The 22840-nt window shown below is 44.6% G+C and overlaps 2 protein-coding genes across 6 annotated transcripts in view; both read left to right on the top strand.

Annotated features, from left to right (window-relative positions):
- The window catches only part of LOC8053167 (nuclear autoantigenic sperm protein), a 34897-nt gene extending 32215 nt beyond the window's left edge, over positions 1 to 2682 (top strand). For all 4 annotated transcript variants that reach the window (XM_040211582.3, XM_040211583.2, XM_040501384.2 and 1 more), the window contains one exon: positions 2436 to 2682. In XM_040211582.3, the coding sequence (XP_040067516.1) occupies positions 2436 to 2495 (60 nt within the window). In that variant the 3' untranslated portion in view covers positions 2496 to 2682. The remainder of the gene's footprint in view (positions 1 to 2435) is intronic.
- A 3769-nt stretch (positions 2683 to 6451) lies between these two features.
- The window catches only part of LOC115311758 (protein Hook homolog 3), a 29280-nt gene continuing 12891 nt past the window's right edge, over positions 6452 to 22840 (top strand). The window contains exons 1-15 of one of the 2 annotated variants that reach the window (XM_040211585.3): positions 6452 to 6650; positions 6923 to 7008; positions 7088 to 7160; positions 7265 to 7315; positions 10300 to 10432; positions 13141 to 13208; positions 13413 to 13556; positions 15490 to 15584; positions 16291 to 16370; positions 16729 to 16793; positions 18711 to 18794; positions 19236 to 19278; positions 19344 to 19429; positions 20005 to 20169; positions 21434 to 21503. In XM_040211585.3, coding sequence (XP_040067519.1) covers positions 6618 to 6650; positions 6923 to 7008; positions 7088 to 7160; positions 7265 to 7315; positions 10300 to 10432; positions 13141 to 13208; positions 13413 to 13556; positions 15490 to 15584; positions 16291 to 16370; positions 16729 to 16793; positions 18711 to 18794; positions 19236 to 19278; positions 19344 to 19429; positions 20005 to 20169; positions 21434 to 21503 — 1276 coding nt within the window. In that variant the 5' untranslated portion in view covers positions 6452 to 6617. The remainder of the gene's footprint in view (positions 6651 to 6922; positions 7009 to 7087; positions 7161 to 7264; positions 7316 to 10299; positions 10433 to 13140; positions 13209 to 13412; positions 13557 to 15489; positions 15585 to 16290; positions 16371 to 16728; positions 16794 to 18710; positions 18795 to 19235; positions 19279 to 19343; positions 19430 to 20004; positions 20170 to 21433; positions 21504 to 22840) is intronic. The other variant, XM_040211586.3, reaches the window with a different exon arrangement.

Below are 22840 nucleotides of genomic sequence, written 5' to 3'. Positions count from 1 at the left end.
TGGCGTGGAAACTTTCAAACACTAACTTGGAGAAGCAACTGCTGCTAAGTTACAATATGAGGTAAAAAGCGTCCTTTTTTAATTTTATGCAATAAAACATTGTGAGGGGCGTTTTCTAGTTTTTGCTAAAAAATTTTTTGTGCTATAGAAAAGTAACTGAAAAGTAACGTCGTTACTTCTTAAAAGTAACTGTAACTGTAACGAGTTACTCTTTTGTTGCGGTAACTGTAACGGTAACTTCGCTACTTTTTTCTGAAAGTAACTGTAACTGTAACGAATTACTTTTTAAAAGTAACTTACCCATGACTGGGAATACCCTGACTACAGAGCAGGCGACCCGTTTTTCCCCGCGTTAGATTGTGGTGACCACGAACCGTACGGAGGTCACAGGACGTCCGTGAAAAATAAAAAGGAGGCAAACAACGATCTACTCTGTGCACGCTTCATCCCCAATTTCCACGACCCCAAGGCCGAAGGACGTTTGTGTGAAGGATAACGATAAAATAAAACTTTGCGTCAAAAAAAAAAGCCCGTTTTTAAAAGAAAAAAAAAAGTAGAAACAAGCACAACGCGTTGACGGACCGCGAGGTTGTGGAACACCTCGCGGTCCGCTTGCCACAGGACGGTTGTCTTCGACCCATAGCTCCAAGGTGAATTTGCCACTTGCGAAAACACGGAGACCTACCCAGCGAGAACTAGGAAAGCAAGACACGCACACTGACGCCTCGGCGTGCAGAATGAAACAGGATACGGGCGCGGAATACGGCCGCGGAAGAACACCTCGCACAGTGCCGATCCGGCCGATCTCCGAACGGACGATTTCGCATTTCGTGGACAGCGAGCGCCACCGCACGGGAGAGAGAGGTACCTTAAAAACGACGAAAACAAGCACCGACACCTTGGTTCTTTATATTTGCTGTAGTTACGGAACAAATCGACTTACATGAATAATTTGAATATTATTCGATTCCGTAATAAATTTAGAAGACATTAAGCGCAATTCTTCTTATGTTTGAATTTAGATAATTTTGTAAATTCGCTCCGAACGCAAGAGTGCCGAATTAGCCGATTTTGACCATTTTCATGATTTTTTAAAGAATATAATTAAATTTATGACGAAACATCTGTTGCGTTTAGTGTCTCGATAATGACTCAATGTCTTTAAAGCCGAAATTTTCAAGAAGATCCGCACAGCCGTTATTATGTGAGAATTTTTTTAATTTGGTGAAAAACCTCATGTATTCTCTATGGGGCTCTGAGGTGCGCCCCCTCTTAATATGATGCTGTGACATTTGGGTATCTTTTGCATTCGGTACATTACTTTGCGAAGCGCGAGGCCAGCACGACAAGCGTACCAGCCTCCCGCGTCGTCTGCTCCTCGTACTTCTAACAAGTATCGGCGCGCCTCGCCAGGGGGAGGAGTGGCGCTGCATATGCGCGGCGAAACTTCAGCCGCACAGCCCTATAGAGCCCCATGTGTTTGAAAACTCCGTCGGCCGCCATTTTCCCATTGAAATTTTCAGAAAATCCCATGTAACTTTTGATTAAGTTATTGGATAGGGCTGAAACCTTGGCATCTGGTTGTGACCTCTAATGCTACTTTTGGGTGGAGAATCAGGGTTCAACGATGCCTAGTTTATTTTTTGCGGTAAAAAAGACCGTGTAAATTTTCTTTTGCGACACCCTGTACTATTACAGTCTCATTTTCTATGTGATACTTTGTAGTATAACGCATGTGTTGTAAAATAGTTTTTCCGGGTGGCAAACGTCTTTTTAGTCAATATTCTAAGTATACAATATATTGATGAGAGTAGGTAGTTTGATTGTGTTTTTTTGTTTTATTGTGTTTATTTTAAGCTGCTTTCCCGCCAAAGTGTGTATGGGAGCTAGGGCCTCTTCAAGCTTTGCATTATTGTGTACGAGGGCTTTGGACTTCTGTGCTGTTTTATTACAACAGTGCCGGTACCGGGAACTTGTACTACTCGGCTCTCAATCACTAAAGATTAAAAAGTTATCAAATCATGCAACTTCCCTGCAAGTAACCCAATTATCAATCCAACCAATCTTAACTCTGAAAAATAATGAGATGACAGCGCTTGCAAGGACCGCAGGAGCAGCTAAAGTTCAGATCAAGTGTATGGTAATGATACTGATATGGCAGATTTATCTCAAAACCAAACAGGCTCGCCTTGGCATTCCCGTTTTATAGTAAAAATAAGAACAAAGCAAAGTTGCAATAATAATTCCACGCCTGCACACGCACATACGGTATCGATACAGTAAAGATTTAGCATCTGTACACTTGCTCGGTATATAGGAATGCTACTTCATCTGCGAGCAGGCAACCCTGTGCAAGTGTCCAAACGACGGCGGTGTTTTTGCTAGCCTGCCTGCTTTTTATTTTCTTGCTCACAACCACCCATTTCCTTTCGCAGGAAACGTCCGCAACGGAAAAGACGACCGCCTCGCCACTCAAGTCGGCCGCTGCTTCGTAACGGGCCATTGAAGTACTACGACGGCTGGCACCGCTTGGATTGAACTTGGCCGGGGGAGAGGGTCATGTACAAAAACGCACGGTCAAGAGAGCGTTGTTTTGTATGCATGCTAACATAATAGTAGTCTCTTTTGCACTGTATAAATGTCATTGTCTTGTACTTACATAATAAACCTTGCCCTACTTCAGTTTCGGAAATGGGGGGCCATCGTCTCCACCACGCTCATCTGACCGTGGGACGATCCAGCCTGGGTCTGGTGGATTTTTCGGACTGTAGAGTGGATTGCAGAGGTCTGTTATTCGAGATGTGCTGCACCTTGAAAACGGAGGCTAGGTGGGTTTTCTCCGTGAAAATGCTGAATCACGAACTTGTCATCTGGGTGTCGAACGAACATCTGCGAAGCCATGCAGACCTTGAAGGGAACTGATTAGAATTTTTGCACACTGTCGAAGGCACAGGTGCCAACCACCCTCCTTGCACATCACTCGAAGGGCCGTCGCCGAATCGTGCCGCAAATGCGACGGTCCGACGGAAATTCACCATTTTTGGAAGAACTGGTGCACCCTGTCGGAGACTCGGTTCGAGGATGTCTTGGTGGGAAACTCGAAAAAACAATGGGCATTGTTAAAAAAGAGAACGAAGATGCTTCTTTGTACGAGCTGAAGGGGATGAGTTGATCAGCATAGGTCTATGGAGCCAAAAAAAATCTAGCTTTGTTGCTGGAAGAAAAGTTTACGCTTGCTCATGCCACATTCGTGCCGCTTCCTACCAAAAAACTCTTCAATGGCATTCTGAAAATGCTGAATTGTGGATCTTGTGTTGCTGCCCAAGATATTGTGCTCTAGCGATGCTCTACCGACCTGCACACAACAAAATAAGTGTCTGATGCACGATCACAAAGAATGCCGAGACTCAGGCGAGGGGGACAGCACAGTCCTGGTGTTCTTAGTTATGTTCAACCTACACCAACTTGCTTGTGCCCCTACTTTTTATTTGATGCGGGTGAAAAGTTTCAGGACGTTGCAGGGACTCCAAGCTTACTTGGCATTTGCCTATTTCTTTTCTGCCCTCAGTCTAATCCCACTTGCCTCAAATGATGTTACAGTAGGCAAAGAAGGTGGTTATTGTGCTTCAGTTTTCTTTACCCGGCTGAAGTTTGTTTTAGTCGCCTCGCCACGTCAATGGCGTGGTAAAAAGACTGCTTTGTGGCAAGCAAAAGGGACATCCAGATGCTTGCAATATTCTTTTCGATTATGTAAAGACAATTCATTGTTCAAAATGTTCCTCTTCGTCGGTGGTTTGCTCAAGAAATGGCGACGGGCAGCCAGGGAAGCTGAAAGAAGGAAGCACCAGCCAATCACGGCATCAGGTGAGCACACATGACTTTGTGCGGAGTGAAAGTTTGTCTGCTTCTTTTGCAGGGGTTGTGGTGACGTCGGAACGCTGGACCTCGACTGAAGGATAGTGGGTAGATCTCCAAGCAAGCCGCCTTGAGGTCTACCCACTGCCCTTCAATCGGAGCCAATCGGAGCTCGGCGTTCTGACGTCGTCGCAACCCCTGCAAAAGAAGCAGACGAACTTGCACTCCGCATTGACTGGCGCCTTCGCTCAAAACATTAGCGTCGTGCAGCCAGAGAGAGAGACATGAAGAGGGAATAGCGTTTCTTTCCCATTTCCAGGATCTTTACGGTTATGCCTACAACAGGGACGCTGCCTGGCGATATCGCCAACTTTAAAATCCCGACAGATATTTGAACAAAATGGCCTGCCACCAGTGTAGCTGCATAGCAACCGACAGCAGAGCACGGTGAAGCATTTTCCACTGGAGTGTTTAGCGTCCTATGCAGCTCGTACATCAAAAGTGGGCCCCGATAATGTTGGTACCAAAGTGGCAACAGATTGCGTCTCAGACGCCGGAGTGTCATGGTCGTGCTGTCTGATGTTGCAATTCTGGCGGTTGGTCGTGGAAATGTTGACGAAACTCTCAAGCGAACCTGAGTAGCGCTGTTGTCATGGCATCCCAACTTCTGGCTGCTGGAGATTTTGTGGACTTGCACGTGGAGGTACGAAGCTTCTGGAACTGGCATGATGCCACCAGAGGTGAAGCTCGCAGCTTGGAGGGGCGCCCCCCCCAACTCTGGCCAAAACCAAAAGACGTACCTCCAGTTGGCTCCGATTGAAAGATAGCGGGCAGACCTCAAGGCAGCTTGCTTGAGGTACCCAGTACCCTTCAGTCGGAGCTCGGCATTCTGAATTTGCCACAACTCCTGGAAAAGAAGCCGACAAACTTGCGCTTTGCATTAGACGGACTTGGGCACTTCTGGGGGGTATTTCCTTTATTTCCGACCTCACTTGGGATTTTTCTCATTTGGCTGGTTTAAGCTGGTATGTCGCCTCCTCTTATTCCTACCTCCATGCTGGAGAGCGATCTGCAGCAGAACAGGCATACAGGATCGTGACTGGCAATAGGACACTTTGGTGGCATCGCCAGGCGAAAATCGAGGGACCATTTTTTCGGACGCAGTAAACGCCAATACAAGACGCGTTTAAGGCCCCCTGGACCGGCAGCTCAGTTTTTTTACGAAAGCGCAGTGTCGGAGGAAAAAGGCACAGCTCATCGAAAGCAAGTTTCGCCGGTCTCGCAGCATGTTCAAAGCTTCCTTGGACCCCTGAAGTGCTGTGTCTCTGCCTTCGCACGCTTGGATAACGAGCAAGAATTGACGCCGTGCGGATGTGTTTTGCAAGTCAAATGTGCGTAAAGCCGTATGTAAAGTAACAACTCTTTGAAAGGAAGTGTCGCCGGTCTCGCGGCGTGATCAAAGCTTCCTTGGTACGCCGAAGCGCTGAGTCTCTGCCTTTGCACGTTTGGATACCGATCAAGAACGGCGCTGCGGCACTAGTTTCGAAGGTATGTTGTAGATGTCCTTGCACAATATATCGGCCACGGGATTCTGGATCATCCAGCTCTTCCGGAGGGTTGCTATCAGTAAAGGGAGGGGAAATCTGTACATGCTCTCGTGCACTATTAACCAGAGCTATGTTCCAAATCTACCACAACGGATCACATGGCAGCACAAATAGAGCAACGCTGTAGAGCAAGGAGTGTTTTTAAAGGCAAAACTACAAGACAGCGAGAATAAAAAATTTTGAAGCGGGACCCATACGGTCGAGTGCAATCTGTTGACCAATGATAATTAGGCAAGCCGCATTCAAACATCCAGAGCAATAATGCTCATTGATAATGAGCCAACGCTGATCGGTGGTGCGGAGCTTTTGTGCACGGTATTCTGTAAACCGTCTAACGACGAAAAGAAGGCATACCCTCCTACTATCTTCCATAGCCACTGGACGCTGGATCGAGCTTACAAATGCAGTTATCAAGATACAAATACAGTCATCAGAGTAAAGTAAGACGTGATGCAGAGGCACATACGGCTTGACGCACATTGCACTCGCAAAACACATCCACGCAATGTCGATTCTTAATTGGTACTCATTATTCAAGCGTGCGAAGGCACAGATACGCAGCACTCGGCGTGATAAGGAAACTTCGAGCATGCCGCGATACCAGGGAAACCTCTGCGAGTTGCGCCGTTTTCGTGCGGCACTGCGATTCCGCAAATATTTTCACGTGTTCTCAACGGCAAGTCTCACGGCTTACACAGGATTTTAAAAAGCTTCTTTGGCGAATGACGACGAACCAGTAGAAAACTTAGCTTCAGCGTGCTGCCGCCGGCCTCTGCAACACTAGAAAAACGCGATTTCGCTACATGCAAGATGGCCGTCCGGTGGCTTCACTGGCTTCACCGCTTCACTCGCGCCGAGTGGTTTTGTTTGCCATTTTGCCCGTGATCCCAAAATATTACACTACATTGGCATAATACTTAAAATAATATTAGGAAAAGAAACTTTATCTTATTTGCTAGAGTTATTTTTTTTCTGAAATTATCTAATTTATTTGTCACTTACGGATGTCAACTGCGGCTGGCTGAAGCGCTGAACTGAACGGCCGACTTCAACCTTCGACCAAAACATTGTGAGGAATGGCGTCGACAAAGTCCTGAAGGGCCGTCGCTCGGAGACGATCTTTGCAGGACTATTATTTTTAAATTTAAGTTAACCATGGATTCCGTCACGGAGAGCCTCATCAGCTGGGTATGGTTGACATTCAACTTCAACCTCTTATATTTCTTTTTCATTCTATTTTTAAATGCGACCTTCTCTATGCATGGCCCTTTTCCGTAGTGACGTTGAATGGAAAATGCAAAACGACATAACCCACTTAGCGTGTTGCCCACCAAAATGGGACCTCTCCACGCCGCTCCGCTGTGAACGCGACCTAGTTTATGCGTGACTAACGTGGGGTCTTTAATCGTGACCGGGTGATCTAAGCGTGAGTCCGTTGCTTGTTCGTTTCTCGTTCGCAGCTACAGACTTTCAATGTCACAGCTCCGCACAGGAGCGTCGATCAGCTATCCGATGGAGTGGCGTTGGCGCAAGTTCTTCACCACATGTGAGTAACTCCACCACTACACGATTACTGAATCAGTGCTGGCTTGTCACCTTGTTAATTGGATTGTTTACCGACGCAGCGACCCCGATTTTTTCGACGCTTCCTGGTTGTCCAAAGTTAAGACGGATGTTGGGAGCAACTGGCGATTAAAGGTGAGTTCTTTTTTTTTTGTCTTGTTTTTCTTGGCTATTGTGTTCTGTTTTCTTTTTGTGGCGATATTGGATGTCACTGAATGTGTTGTGATTTTGGATTGCAGTTCAGCAACCTGAAAAAGATCCTGAAGGGCATCATGGATTATTACAACGAGGTAATGTTGACTGTTATGACCTCTTCCGAGCTTAACCTTTTGATTTTTCACGAACAGCTTTTATATTTTATTTGTGTACATCATATCATATGCAGCTGCCATAGAAGAATTGTGTGTGTTTTTCTAACACCCGTTAAACTTAAAATCTATAACAAATAATGAATTATTTGCGACAAGATGGTTTGGAGGCGCCACCTCGCCGGCGCCCTCTTGTGGCGCAGCTGGTAGGATGCGAGCAGTTGACGCGCTATGTCAAAGCACGGAGTGGCTACTTCGCATCTATGCCGATTAAAAACGCTTTATTTATTCAAGAAACACTTAAAACGTTTTTGTGAGTGATCTTTCTAATAAAAAAACGGTTCCTTGAAGTTGCTTTTTGTATTAGAAAAACTTAAAAATGTTCAAAAACAAGCCTCGAGCTTCACATTACAGTTTGCGCGACGTGCGTCAGGGCTATTCGCAGCCTTTCTGATACTTGTCTTTTCGGATCTATGGAGGCTGCTCTAGAAAACCGTTTTGCATCCACCAGAGTAAATGACGTGCTGTCTTCTTAGCTCTGTATGCGTGCACAGTTGTGTTGCAAAGTTCCGCACATTTGTTTTAGCTACATTGAGTTCGCCGATACTGACGCTTCTAGCCAAGTGTGACTCAACAGTTTGCTGCCGAGCAAAGGCTCGTCAGCTACTGACGCTTAAGTCCTCCCCAATCGAATATGTGGCAAACAAGTTTGTCACATCACAATTTCCGCTCAAAGAAAAGGAGAAATTTTCATAAACTCCTAAATTATTGGCTATGGCCCAGCAAATTCAGGCAATTGAGTAATTGTTCTATCCTATGTTTACTTAGAATGATTTACAAAAGTGTGTCACGCTGTGTGCATTTGCGTCCGCAAAAATTGAACGTACGAACGGCAGTAATTTATAGCAGGTGTATTCCTCATATTTTGGGATGCTGGGTGTCTCGCAGGTTTCGCGTCGATCGGATGAATTAGCAGGGATTTAGTTGAAACGACTCCGAAAGCCAGCCATCGCTTCTTCCTGTCAGTTATTTTGAGGAAATGCTTGTTTACTGGTTTACTCGGAACTATTAAGAGACCAGCACCAGCACATCGGAACCAACAGGATACACGAAGTCGCTTTCATTGAAGTGTTTACCACACACGTGAAAGGTTCTCGAATTTCACTTTCCTATTTTCAATTTAATGAGACATTCCTTTCTTAGCTTTATTTTGTTTGAATCATAAGAATAAAATACACCCTATTCACCGTGGGAGATGTTGTAGTGGTATAAAGCGTTGGACATTCTATTTTCATCGTCCAGCTTTTCGTGCTGGGGTAGAGAACGGCACACCACCATCCGAGCGCTTTGATACCTCAGCACCAAAAGTGTTTGTTGGCACGGCTGTGCTTGCCATGTGCAGTTTAAAACCTTGGTAAAATGCCCTACTACAAATATCACTTCAGCAAATAAACACGTGTTAAACAGGCTTTGCCACGCGTTACCCACACAGTGCGTGAAGCGAGCTGACGAGCTTAGGGATTCGAGATCTGCGCGGTCTGTCCCAGTCTGTCCAACCCGTGATGTCACAAACAATGATGATGATAGCTGGAGAAGCGCCCCCTGTAGTTTGCACACACCACTAATACGCACGACGTCGTGCATCTTGACCGGGAATAGCTATACGCACAACGCAAAACTTTTTGGGTCTTGTATAAAATTAATTGTCAAAACAGATTGCCGAAGGTGTGGTGTAAACGTGGGGACTGGGTGGGCCCCTCTAATGCACCACCGAAAAGGGTGACTCAAAAGGCCCGAGCTTTCTGCATTGTGCGTACAGCCATTCCCGTTTGAGGTGCACCCCTTTGTACATATAGCATCCTTGTAATGAATTATCGAACTAATTAATGTACTGAAAGAAGCTTGCTTTCAATTAATCAGATTAGTGGCTTCAAAATAAACAAAAAAAGAACACATACACATACGCACAGTCACAAATATTCATATAACCTGATCTGCAGATTGTGTGCAAACTTGATGTTAACATACAATTTTGATTTGAATAGTAGCATACTTGTTGGTAATTTTACTCCAGTAGTAATCTCCATTTTGCCTTTTCTTCATCACATGTTAAATTTTTGTCGCCCAACTTCGGCCAACTTACAATTGTAATGGTAACGCATCTTATTTATGGTAACCCTGTTGTATGTTAGGGGCTTGGACTTCAGCTTCTGGCATTTTGTTTTTGTATTGGAACAGATTTTCACTTTCTCAAAAGGAGGAATGCTTTGGTTGAAAGAAAACTCTCAACGAGGCATCCTCGGTGGCTCCGAGGCGAGAGCGCCGGCCTACGGATCCCCAGGTGGCGGGTTCGAATCCCGACCGAGGTGCCCGCAATATGACGGAGGCTTATTGCGGAGAAGGCGCCGTGTAACCGAGCTTTCGGTTGCACGTCAAAACATCCCCAGGTGGTCGAAATTAATCCTCAGTCCTCCGCTGGGGCGTGCCAGATGCCCTTCGTAGGTTTGGCACGTAAAACCCCCAAATTTGATTTCTCAACGAGGCATCTGTTCATAAATTCTCTCGGTAGTCTCTTTTCAGCATTTTAATGTTTATCAAATACTATTTCATATTACAAAAGAGAGTAAAAAAAAAACCTTTTCTGCAAACTTTTTTTTCTTCCTTCCACTCTGAAAGAATGTTGGCAATCCACTCTGGTTACGGAAGAACATCATGACTAATGTATGGATGGATGGCAGTGGCTAAACTCTTTGTATTTGGTGGTGGTTTGCGCCGCCTAGCCTAGTTAGATGGATAGATGGTATTGGCTGTAGCCTTTGTATCAAGTATAGCCAATGCCATCCAGTGGTGCAAGCTTACACCAGTTGGACCTTGCACCATTGTGGAAGTTGATCACGTTTCTTTACTAGCTCATTGCATAGACAGCTGCGTGAGCTTTGGATCGGTTCTTGGCTGGTTGCTTCCAGGTGTTGTTCCAGCAGATTACAGAATTCCGCTTTCCTGACGTCGGAGCAATTGCGGAGCGCGGAAGTCGGGAGGAGATGGGCCGTCTCCTTCAGCTGATCCTGGGATGCGCGGTCAACTGCTCACGGAAACAGGGTGAGGAGGCATTACACGACATCTCACCTGACACTTTGCACTCGCCTGCATGCTGGCCGTGACAGTGTGGGTCTTGCTGCAGTGTTGCTCGATGCCTCGTAGGATTGCTCTTCTGGCCGCCTGTATCAGTGTTATGCGTTGCATTTCGATTCACAAGGGGTAGAAGTTCACTCCACGCATCATTCTACCTAAAGGGATCCTGGCGGCTGCCATTTTGTATGTTGGTGCATTCTGTGCGTTCTTTTCCTGCTTGATGCAGTGGTAATCTCACGATGCTCGACGGTTACTTTTTGTGAACAGGGAAGCTTTGCACAGTTATTTAGGGGATGAAAATGACGTGGATGTCTTTCAATTTTTTCGCCTCCGACACGAGTTTCCTATCTCCTGTAACCCTTTGGCATCTCGTGAGCTGTGAGCAGGCGTGCGCAGCCAGAGCATCATGCTGGAGGCCGTCCGAAAGAGACGCCCCACACTTCTTGTTCCTGTCGGTGACCACAGCTTAGTCATTCCTGATTTCAACGAGATTGCATGCTCCACGGAGAACTCTAAGAATATACCGCGAGAATAATAGTTATAACACTTTTTGTGTAACTGTCTATACCATGCATAAATCTGCAGCGCACATTTTTGTGTCTTAAAGGGACACTGACACCCCCCAAAAAAATTTTTTTATTTTTTTGCCAGGCGGTTCAATATGGTGTCGGAGGACTACCCAATTAATATTTTGCAACAGAGTAGCGTATTTCTTTAATAAAGCCAAAAGACGCAACTGCTCGAAACCGAAACCGAAACCCGACGGAGGTCGGAGAAGTGGAGAGAAGAGAGTGACTGGCGGAAGTCACGTGGCTACACCCGACCGTGCTTTTTTTTTTTTTTGTTTTTCTCCTCTCCGGTAGCAGACGACACGACATGCGGCGTGCGGGAACTGCTTGCCGTGCCATTCTTTTACAGTTATGTTTGTTCCGCTCGTTGTTATGTACTCCAAGATGAGTTGCTTTGTACATTGAGGAGTTAGAGATGAGTAGCGAGTGCCCGTGGTGAATTTCCATGATCGGCTCCGAAAAGAATAAACCCAAGATGTTGCGTGAAGAGCTGGCTCACATGTCCTGCATCCGAAAAAAAGTGGCATTGTCGAAAGATCAACGGGATCGGGACCAATGGCTGGCTGCAATTCCTGTAGAACATTTACGGGCACCTCGGAAAGCGGACGCTACCTGATTTATATGCTCCTTGCACTTTGTGGAAAGTGATTACATTGAGTTCGCAGGTGTCAAAACGGAAATCCCATACCGTTTAATTCAGCGAAGTATCGTCCACAACATTTGTTTGTTATTTTTTTTGTTTGTTTCTTCAGTGATGATTGTAAAAAAAAGAAAAAGATATGTAAACATCAGAAATTGTTTGCAAAAAAAAAAAAAATCACGGGGGATCGAACTCGGACCTTCGGTGTGTGAAGCGGACGCCTTTCCCACTGAGCTACTGGGGCATCTCGTTTCTGGTGGATCTCTTTCCTTAGTAATAATTCAGCCGGTAAACTGTAAGTTTGAAAGTTTGCTGTCGATTTTTCTTTAGCAAAAGCACTCCCGGGTCGAAGTCGGGAAGCACCACGCTTTGGGGACATTCGCACCTAGTAAAGAAATCGTACGCGTGCATATTCAACTCGAAGTAGACACGTCGTGCTTGACGTTTGCGCGAGCGCTGTCTTCAGCCACGAGAAGGGAGCGACGGCTCGGCGACGTCTTCGTGCAAATCGGCTTGGTGGCCGGGCGTGTTTTACGGGATGAATACCAATTCTTTTGATCAGTCCCAAATTTCTCTTTTAACGGTAGACAGAATTCGCCGGTACCGCGAACGACAGTTCTGAAATAGAGGTCCCACGCCCGTCGTCCGCTGCCATCGCCGTCCCCGCGAGTCCCACGATACGCGAAACGACGAACGCACAGAATGCTTCCGGTTGTCTGTGGAACTTTTTTTTTCAATCAACGTATTTGCAGCTTTTTAGAAGCCACAAAAAATGGGTTTCATATTTTTTTCTATTTTTAATATTGAGTGTGTGCTTTCAGTGACCCACGACTTTGATTAAATTTGGTGGTCGCATCGATACCTTAGAAAATGGCCCGTGACCGCGGAAAAGATAGTGAGCGAGACTCGAACCGGCCAGTTCTTGATCGGCGGTTTTCGGGCGGAAAGAAACCGAATTTCGAGCCGCAAATTCTGTTCTGGGTAGTTGAGCCCTCATATGTCACGTACAACTAACAACCTCGGCGAGCATAAATACCCTGTCAGTGTCCCTTTAAGGCCCATTCACACACTTGCGACCGAGTACGACCGAGAGAGACGAGACTTGTTAAAACCTCTTGAAATTTCTTAGGACGAGAGAACACGCTGGCGCCATCTATGCGGTGACCCTGGAAGTGCACTTCCGAGGTCAAGAAAGGCTCGTTTATAATGTTGACAAAAGTTTTTCGAGCCAAGAAAGAAAGGATAATGCGCGAGAGAAATAGAAATTATGCCGGACCGCCAAGTTTACACCGCTGCCCCATAGATGGCGCCAGCATGTCCTCGCGTTGTAAGAGGTTTGAAGGAACCCAGTTTTAAGAGGTCGCAAGAGTGTGAACGGACCTTTATAGGCTCCAAGTAACAGCTGGTGAGTGACATTGTTTAGTGTCTGAATGAAAACCGCAATGCCGTTGTCGTTTCTTTTTCAGAGTACATTCAAGTCATTATGGGATTGGAAGAAGATCTGCAACATATGGTCATGAAGGCCATTCAGGAGGTTAGTAAGATATAATTATACTGACAGCAGGAAGGATTTTATGGTGTGTCGATAAAACACCGCTATTCTGCACTTTTTTTTCTTTTTTTTTTGTGTGGAGGGACACCATTTATTGCACGTTGTTAATACCACACAAACTTGTAGACTTGCAGCTCGATTCTTTATGAAGTGCTGAACGTGCTTATTCTGCCGCTGGTGTCGCAGCTGATCACCAAGGAAGCTCCGAGCAGCTATACGGGGGACAACTTTGACCTCAATGAGCAGCTCAAAAGAGCGGCTGAGGAGCTGCAGACAGCCAAGGAGGCCAAGGAACAGATCACGCAACGATGTCACGAGCTAGACATGCAGGTTAGTGTTGGTGGCGTGGTATCCAGGCCTTACAAAACCCCTGAAAAGGAAAAAAGTTTTTTTAAACAGTCTGGTTGGGATACGCAAATCAAAAAATAAATTTTGAAAAAAAAAAAAACATTTTTAGAGCATTATTGACGGTGAGAGATTTATTTGACATTCTGTGTGCAAAATCATAATGTCATGGAATGGCCATTTGCTCTTTCGATGTCAACGTGAAGGTGAAGCTGATCCACCTCTTCTCCATGTGCTCGAAATGCCGAGAGAGAACACAAATGGAAAGGAGGTGACTGCCCACTAAATCGTGTCTAGTGCCATCAATATTGCTCTAAAAATGTTTTTTTTTTGTGTGTGTGTGTTTTTTTTTTTGTGTAAAATTAATTTTTTGACACGTGTCCCAACTAAACTAAAAAAAAAAAAAAACTTTTTTTTTTTTCTTTTAAAGGGCTTTTTAAAGAAAGCTATATACCAAGTTTGGGAGTCTTTTTGTGTGTTTCTTTAGCAGCACAACAGAACATATAGAAACATAAAACTTTTAGCTCCTGCTTATAGTAATCAGTTTAACATTTTTGTTTTAGTTAGTTTTCGATAAGAATTAAGGTATGAAACATAAGTCCAGTATTTGATATGTGCCAGTTATAAGGCGAGACACTGGTTCTAAAATGGACTTTTTTTTTTATTGTACAGTTTGTAATGAAAATTGTTGTGTTTACGCATTTTGTCACCCTCTTTTGAAATATGCAATTAGATTTAAGACACCTCTTCTGTTTTAGTTACATAACAACAAAATGAAGCCTACTGAGGTCATTTCTTACTGGGTTTGAGGTCCTTTTTAATAAGAACTTTTTTATAAGTAATAAGATTTTTATATTTTTTGTAGTAATAAGATACTTTTGTAAAAAAGAATTATTCAATCAAATTAGTCTAATTATGTCAAGTACCCTATCTATAAAATATAATAAGGTTGCGTTATATATAATAAAAATTTTCAAGCTCTTTCAGTCATACAATAGCATAGCTTTGCAGTTCACCTCTTTCTGAATTAGGTTCTATAAAGTTTATAGGAATCATTAAAAAAAAAAAGCTCTGAAAACTTTTATAAGGCTGAGCATATCGACAAAAAACATGAAACTGAGTAAATCGCAGTTGAAGTTTGGACAGTGATCGCAGAAACTTGTATGAGGGATCCTAGGCATTAAGTTTCATCAATATGTAGAGTACCGTAGAATACCGTGCATCCGGCCATTCCACATTAAGCACTCATTCCCAAATTTCTAAGATCTGAGAAAATATGTATAGTAGATTGATATGTAAAATTGATGACCGGACAAGCTTCATCCCCGATTTTTTTCGCAATCATCTCTAAATTTTGAGTGGGCGCTTGTCCGGTATTTTACGGTAGTTCTTTCTGAACAAATTGAGATAAAATGGGTTGAAATTCATGGGAACCTTTAAAAGAAATCTGGAAGATAAAAAGAACTACCATACTGCAATGTAAAAATTTTGCAAACCAGTGAACCGATTTAACAAGAGACAACGGGAGGGGCCAGCAATAGTTTGAAGCCCCAAATGCAATTTTGTTTGGCCCTAAAAAGGCCCTTTGGTCCGTGTAGCTCTGGGAAGTGCCTCTATGTAACACTTGAGACTAGTGTAACACCCGCGACTGTGGTGCAGAAAAATTGAGCCCAAGTCAATGAAAAAGACAACATCAAAAGCATTATTTCAACTCAAGGCCAGAAGTCGTACATTGCCTATTGTACAGGAGTCGTTTATTTGCGTTCCTAGCTGTACCCTCTAGACACATTCCTGTCTGGGGAAAAATGCGGTTTCCCTAGTTCCCCGGTCAGACGATACTTGCTGTGCCGAGGAATCTGCTTGCAAAGCGTTGTGCGTGAAAAGCTGTCTGGGTCGTCTGACAACCATTGCCTTGCAGGTGACGATGCTGCAAGAGGAGAAGTCTAGCCTGATGCATGAGAACGAGAAGTTGCTCGACAAGCTGAATCACATGGAGAACCTGGAAGACCCGAGGTGCGCGTCATTTTTTGGCACAGAATGTTTTTGTGGGGCTGGGCTTCGTGAGAAATGCGACAGATTACGCTTGATCGACACACGCACTCATGTCATGTGACACCCTTATGTCACATGACACTGTGACGTCATGGGAGGTGCTAACAACATGTAGTATGACGTCACATGACTTCCGAACTTGATGTGAAGTTCAGTGATATCACGTGACACAGTGACAGCACGTGACATTCTCACGTCATGTGATAATATTTCACACAACACGCAAACTTGACATCAAGTCACGTGATATCATGTCGTGACACTGTGACAGCACATAATGTCATGTGACACCATGACATCATCTGATATTATGACTGCATGACATCCAAGCTTGACGTTAAGTCACATTATATGATGGCATCATGTGACATCACATGATGGAGACTTGACGTCAAGTCGCATGATATCATGACATCATGTGATGTCACATGACACAGACTTGATGTCAAGTAGCATGATATGACATCACGTGACTGATGTCACAGAGTCACGTGAACTTGTGCCGTCGCACGCACACAGCATGTCCCCAGCACTTTTGTAACACATTTTGTGTTTCCGAATTTATCAGATATGATAGTGACATGCTTAAACATTTTTTTTTTCATCAGCGCCCTAAGTTTTGGCGTGACCCACGTGTGACTGGATTTGCTGTATCAAATCTTTGCAGCACGTCAGCGGGCAGGAGATACCAGCAGTCGCAGCTGAAGATTGACAACCTGCAGGCTGAGGTTTTTAAGCTGGAAACAGGTACTGTCCTTAGATTCTTTTTGTAGCTTCGCTTGTCTGGTGAAGCATCTACCTTTAAATACTCTTTCCAAGAAACTATGAGCAAGTGCATTCAGAGGTCATTTTTTAAACATTGGGATAGCAAGACATGTTTCGAGAAAGGTTGTTTTTGTGTATTGCTGCTGTAACAGTTTTTTATACTGTGGTAAGAGTGTTTTTGGTAAGGAAAGTCTTTTTCTAAATACTGTCAGTTGTTTTCTTTAGCTCAATATTTTGTGATAGTGAACAATTTCTGGGAGTCTGGAATTCTGTGGGATGGACAAATGCAAGTCAGTTGATCATTCTTTTACCTTTTGTCTTCTTTTTTAAAATTTTTCAGCAAGGGATGAACTTCGAATCAAGGTGGAATTCCAGGAAAAGGAGATACTAAACCTCCAGGAAAAGGTTAGCACATGTTTCTGCTAAGGACAGGTGAACATCAAAGCTAGCCCCATGGAAGCAGTGTGTGTGAAACAGTAGTTTTTGGTATAATGTTTTAAAGCACATTAAAATAATTTTAAATACAGTAAGCGCTCATTATAATGAAGTCAACGGAATGGCAAAAAAATTCAAAGCAGTAGTTCGATAAAAGCGATAGAGCCAAAGAAACGGTGCCATCATGTCGTTGGCTCATGCAACAGCATGAATGTTGTTCTGTGCCACCATGGAGAGGGCTTCTCTGGTGGTGGTCTTTGAAACCACGCCACACGAGAGCCAATGAGAGACTCGTTCCTCAGTGACGCGCACCAGTCAATGGGAGCATAATCCATCACTTCGCTCCTTTTGGAGAAATTAATTTATCTGCCGTTTCGCGTGGCTTTTTGCGCGGCTTTCAAAGTTGGGTCAAGAGCCTGCTGCGTGCATGCGACGTCACAAGTTCACGTGACTGTGACATCAGAGTCACGTGATGTCATGTCTTGCTACCTGACATCAAGTCTGTGTCATATGACGTCGTGATATCTTGCGACTTGATGTCCAATTTGCGTCATGTGATGTCACGTGATGCCATCATGTAATGACACACTTGCGTAAGCTACTGAGTGCGACTGCAACGGCTTGCGACGTACGGGTTGCCATGGCGACCACTGCGTCAGCTCCAACAAAAGAGGTGTAAAAACCGGTTTTGTTGGAGCCGACGCGGCTGTTGCCCACTGCACGTGCTCTCTGAAAAAAAAAAATATACCTTATAACAAAATGCTGTAGTGGCACTGTCAATGCCAAGAGCTTGTGCCAGGAGACGCACCTTCACGCGCTTTGGAACAAAAGCATTCGGAACTAAATCGAACAAAACGAAAGTGCTCGGAGCAGAACAGTTGTTTAGTGTTCCAAATGCTTTTGTTCACGCACCTTACTGCCCCACGGTGCATGAACGCGACGCCAATGCCCGACGACTTCGCCGTGACGTGTTGCAGCTATTGCTGTGGCTGTACCATGGAATTGCACGGAACTGCCCAATGTTTTTTTACTGTAACAGTTTCCAAGTGGCTTCTTTTTGCCTTAGTTTGCATTTGTCTTGAGGATTCTGTACCAGTAGTTGCTGTACAGTCATGGTTTATGTTGAATGCCGATATGAATGAATCCATTCCTTCGTTCATTTAAACCTTTTGGTTTCAAAATGTTCATTCATACCTTTTGAACTGGGTGGAAACTTGTGCCACCTGGCCGGCATGTTTACAACTTTTTTGTTTTTTTTTGCGATTTGGGGGGGGAGGTTGGATGTTTTGACAATAATTGGGGTTGTCAGTTGGCTACCTTTTTTTTCTCAGAACTTACCTGATAATATTAGTGAGTGCTAGTGATGGTTTATTTTAACGCAGAATGTATTTTATGATTATAGTCCAAACCTCGAGACATGAAGAAAATAAAATGACAAACTAGACGACACAAATTCTCAAACACGTTTTATGAGTCGTTATCTTTGAGAAAATTTCTCTGGGAGCATATCCAACGTTAAGGTTATATACAAAGATTATAAATGAAGTTTGACCCATAGCAGGGCTTGAACCTGGGTTGGTGCTGGGCAGTTGGACACCATAGCCACTGAGGTACTAGCACAGCTTGTCTGAAGCGGTAAATTATCTTACTTGAGTGCAAACGTGCCGGTGAGAGCAGCAGGTTTTGGGAGTAAGTAATAAAAAATAAAAATCAGACAAATCAATAAATGAAAATAAACAAATGATAAATTAATGGATAAAAATATAAAGTGTGGCTTGTGTGGGACATATTCTGTGCTTCTTGGTCTTGGTCAGCATGATCGAGCCTGTTCGTTATAACTAAGAGCTTGTATGCTGAAACCAATGGAGATCTGTTTTGTGGTTTCAGAACGAGGAATTGCATCGCGCTGTGAATGAGGCGCAGTCACTCAAGGACGAACTGGATGTTTTGCGACATACTTCGGACAAAGTTGTGAGTGGGCCATCTTTTTGTGTTTGTTTTCTTTCAGTATTTCAAGCTAAATCTTTTTTAAATTGATGCGGGGGATATGTTAAGGCTCTTGTATAAATTCGAGCTTTGTGAAGAGTTATGTGGAGCAAAGTGACTTGGTACAAGGCCTTTGGTCTTCACTTTAAGTGCCTCAGAGGGTGACGCATAGTAATAGATTTAGCAGATGCGGTAGATGTCTTTGGGACATGGAGGCAATTCTGTCATATTGACAGCCAGTTCAACTGTTGAGCTGAAAAAATTTGAGGTTCCGATCAGTCGAGGAATTATATAGTACTTTTTTTCTTTTGGTGGTCATCTCGTACACTCTTTTCACTTGAAAGACATTGAGAAGACACTGCTGGTAATGCTGAAATCGGCCCACGCTGCAGTGTAAATGCCTCGTTTTGCACGTCTTCCGCCTAGGAACATTACGAAGCGACCATCGAAACTTACAAGAAGAAACTCGGTGAGTTTGTCTTCTCGCGGTCCTGCTGCTGGGGCAAAGGGGTGAACGCTGATTTTTCCTCGCAGAGGATTTGAGTGACCTGAAGCGGCAGGTGAAGCTCCTTGAAGAGAAGAACACCTCCTACATGCAGACCAACATAGAGCTGGAAGAGGTTGGTGGCACACCGTTTTCTCATTGCTAGTCGTTGCTCTCCCGTTTCCTCACGATGAAGCACCGATTGGCTGGGCTTTCTTCGGAAAAACTCGTAGCAAGGGTGTTCCAAGGGGATAGATGTGGAGACCGGATAGAGCTGCACCTGCGCTTTGTGTTGTGTGTCTGTCGGTGTTGCCGTTTTGTATTTTTCTTCAACCTCTACCGACGTCTGTCTCACCTGCATTGTTGCATCCAGTTAGTGTGGTCCAATAATTCTTTCTTTCTGCCTCGCGATTCAGCAGCGTCTGCCAGTCTTGCCAGTTAGTCTCACCTGCCTTTCTGTTTTTTATTTTGCGATTCTTGCACAGTTTTGTTACACTCATTGTGTTGCATAATTTTATGTTACTGTTGCTCCCATCTCTTAGCTTTGTCTTTCAGTTCTGTGTGTCACTTTTGCTAAGTTCCTCCTGTTGGTCTCGTCTGCCAAAGGGTTCAGCAGTCTTGCTCATCGTTGACCTCATCGTTTTAAGTTCAGTCTATGACGTCTTGTTTGTTTGCGTCCGTCTGACGTGCGGTCTGCTTCTGCTGCCGCAGGACGTGAAGAAGATGGCCGCCCTCAAGTCCCAGGTGGACCTGTACAAGAAGCAGACGCAGGAACTCCGGCTGCAGCTGGGTGACGAGACACGGAAGGCCAACCGGGCAGAATTCGAGTCCAAGCGGCTCCAGGAGAAGTTTGTGTCCCTCCAAACCGAGAAAGAGGTAGGCCGTAGGGAACGGTGTGCCCCGTGAGCCGTGTGGGTCGACCAGGAAACACTCTTAGGAGTCCTCTCAATCTAGATCAGGGGATCCTCAAACTTAACTGATAGCCGAGAAACCCCTACCATTCTTGGCATTGATGCTGCCGGGCTCGCTGGAAGCTTGTCTTTTTCTTCCTGCTTCTTCCCGTTCTGTGGGTGCCCATGGACGCCCACAGAAGTCATCTTGAGGTCATGAGTGCTCCATCACTTTGTTGCTTACAATGTAGTGCAGCAGTGCAAAGGCCTCCAGATCTTGGAAACAAGAGTACCTGTACTGGGGAGTGTTCGGCCTGTAGTTATGCATCAACGGATGGCTCGATTCTGATCAAATAATGCTTAAGCTGTGAAAAACGATTTAGTTAGGGGGGCAGGGATTGTTGAAAAACCATTAGGGCAATCTTGGGAACCCGTGAGGGCACTCTGGAGAATCCATGAGGCTTCTCTGAAGATCCCATGAGGGTGATCTAGGGAACCCATAAGTGTGCTCTGGGGAACCCATAATGGCGCTCTGGGGAACCCATGAGATGCTCTGAGTAGCCCATGAGGCGTTCTAAGGAACCCATGAGGGTGTTTTGCATAACCTGTGAGGATGCTCTGGGGAGCTCCTAGGTCTCTTGGAATGTGCCAATTTCATTGTGAGCTCATGCATTACTGACATGCTCAGTACAGGGCCCTAGCATTCGTTGTTGCATGACCTATGAGTAGCAGTAGGTGATTTGCAGTGGTTTGAAGTGCCTAGTGACCCACTAGGAAAGCTTGTCTCCAGTCGAAATGCCAAAGGTTATTAGCTTTTTCTGGCCAAAGAAAGTGTCTTCAGCTGAGGCAAAAGAGACTGGCAGCCCATCAGAGCATATGGCAACACAGTGATATATTAGAGCGCAGCTCTTTGGGGCCCGTTTCCAGCCTGAGCGGCGTCGGCGTAACCGGGGGAGGGGTCACGTGACCCCCCCGAGGTCACGTGACCCCCCCCCCCCCCCCCCCCTCCCCCGAGATCACGTGACCCCCCCGGGGTCACGTGACTACCCGCAGGTGCAGCCTTTAACAGACTAGCTCAATCTAAACATTCCAAACAATTGGCTTTCGATAACAGACATTTGTGACTGGTGACTGGTGCTAAAATATTGTCCTTATCGAGTAGTGTTCTTTTGCAGTTGACGCATGAAAAGTTTCTGTGCACCAAATGGAAGGCATGATGAGTCAAGTTGTTTCGTCATCTTCTATTTCAGCGTCTAATGGCAGAGCGAGATTCTTTGAAGGAAGGTCTTGAGGAGTTGCACTGTCAGCAGTTGCAGAAAGGCAAGTCGGAACTTAGCTTTCCATTCTTAGTTTTGAATACATTTTATTACTATAGAGTTAAGGAGCTTGTGTTGCAGAAAAACCGGCGTCGGTGGCGTGGCGAAAAAAGCAGGCATCGGTGTCGTGCCACAAAAATCCTGATTGGTCTATAAGGTCATGACAACATATCCAGTTGACCTCGTGCGACAATTTTAAACAACCCTCAACGCTAACATGAAATGTGACGTTATGCGGGAGATGAAAGTGATTAAAAAATATGATATGTAATGCTAATTAAAGTTCACTGCATATCTCAAATGATATCAACTCTATAAAAGAGTTTTTGGCGGGATAAAAACCCACGGCCCTTAGGTTGCGAGGCAGACATGCTATTGACTAGGCTACGCAAGGCATGCTTGCACAACTTGGTAATGAACAGGAGTTTGTATGTTTATATTTTTTACTACCGCGTTCCACTCTGAAAGGGAAGATGGGGCACTTATACATTTAAGAAAAAATACTTGAATTGCGTTCATTTGGCCTTTAGAATAAGAGATATCATAATTATATTTCAATGCGACGCCCCGGAGAGCCATAAAACCAATTTCAAAATAGGGCTGAAGCCCCGCCTCCCCTAGCCTTGGGCAGCCAAAAAATCTGTAGATGACGTCACGTACAGCGACTGTCTTTCGCGTTTTCTCGCGTTTAACAATACTTGCGCAGCAAATGGTTTGGGTATTTGGGTTTACGGTGTAAAGATGCACTAGAATTCACTTGTAACTCATTTTTTTCAAGAAGCTTTGTAGCTTCCCTTTAAAGGCAAAGCCCTCAAGTTTTATATCCCTCAAGTTTTTATATGCACATTATGTAACAAACCGAAGCATGAAAAAAAAAAAAATTTTTCACACCACACTAAACAGGTGGTAGTAATATTAGTGCTTATCCAAGCACCTTTAGGACGCATGTTTGCAGCATTTGGAATTAACTTGTTTCTTAATACAGTGTAGACCGCATATAACGTATGTCGCGGGAGTCGCGAAAATCCGCACTATAAGCGATACCGCGCTATAACCAAAACATCAATTTTTCAGGCCAGAATACATGCCATGAGACAACTTACCTTTGTAAAACAATTTATTTTATGTTACACCGATGAAAAATGAAGCTTAGTTTGAGGAAAGTCTTTATTTCACCAGACTAGTACTTTTCTCTCTCAAGTGTGTCACACATTTTGAAAGAAATGAGTGACTTTTGCCTGGCACAGCCTTTTAACGGCGTCGCGGGTTGCGGACGGACGTTGCGAGCGTTCAGGATTGCTAACTTTAATCACTTTTCTCCGGTGATGAAAACGTGTGAAA

Source organism: Ixodes scapularis, unplaced genomic scaffold, assembly GCF_016920785.2.
Source record: "Ixodes scapularis isolate PalLabHiFi unplaced genomic scaffold, ASM1692078v2 PGA_scaffold12__126_contigs__length_90152505, whole genome shotgun sequence".
NCBI classification, from domain to species: domain Eukaryota; kingdom Metazoa; phylum Arthropoda; class Arachnida; order Ixodida; family Ixodidae; genus Ixodes; species Ixodes scapularis.
This window is presented reverse-complemented; position numbering and strand designations above follow the sequence as displayed.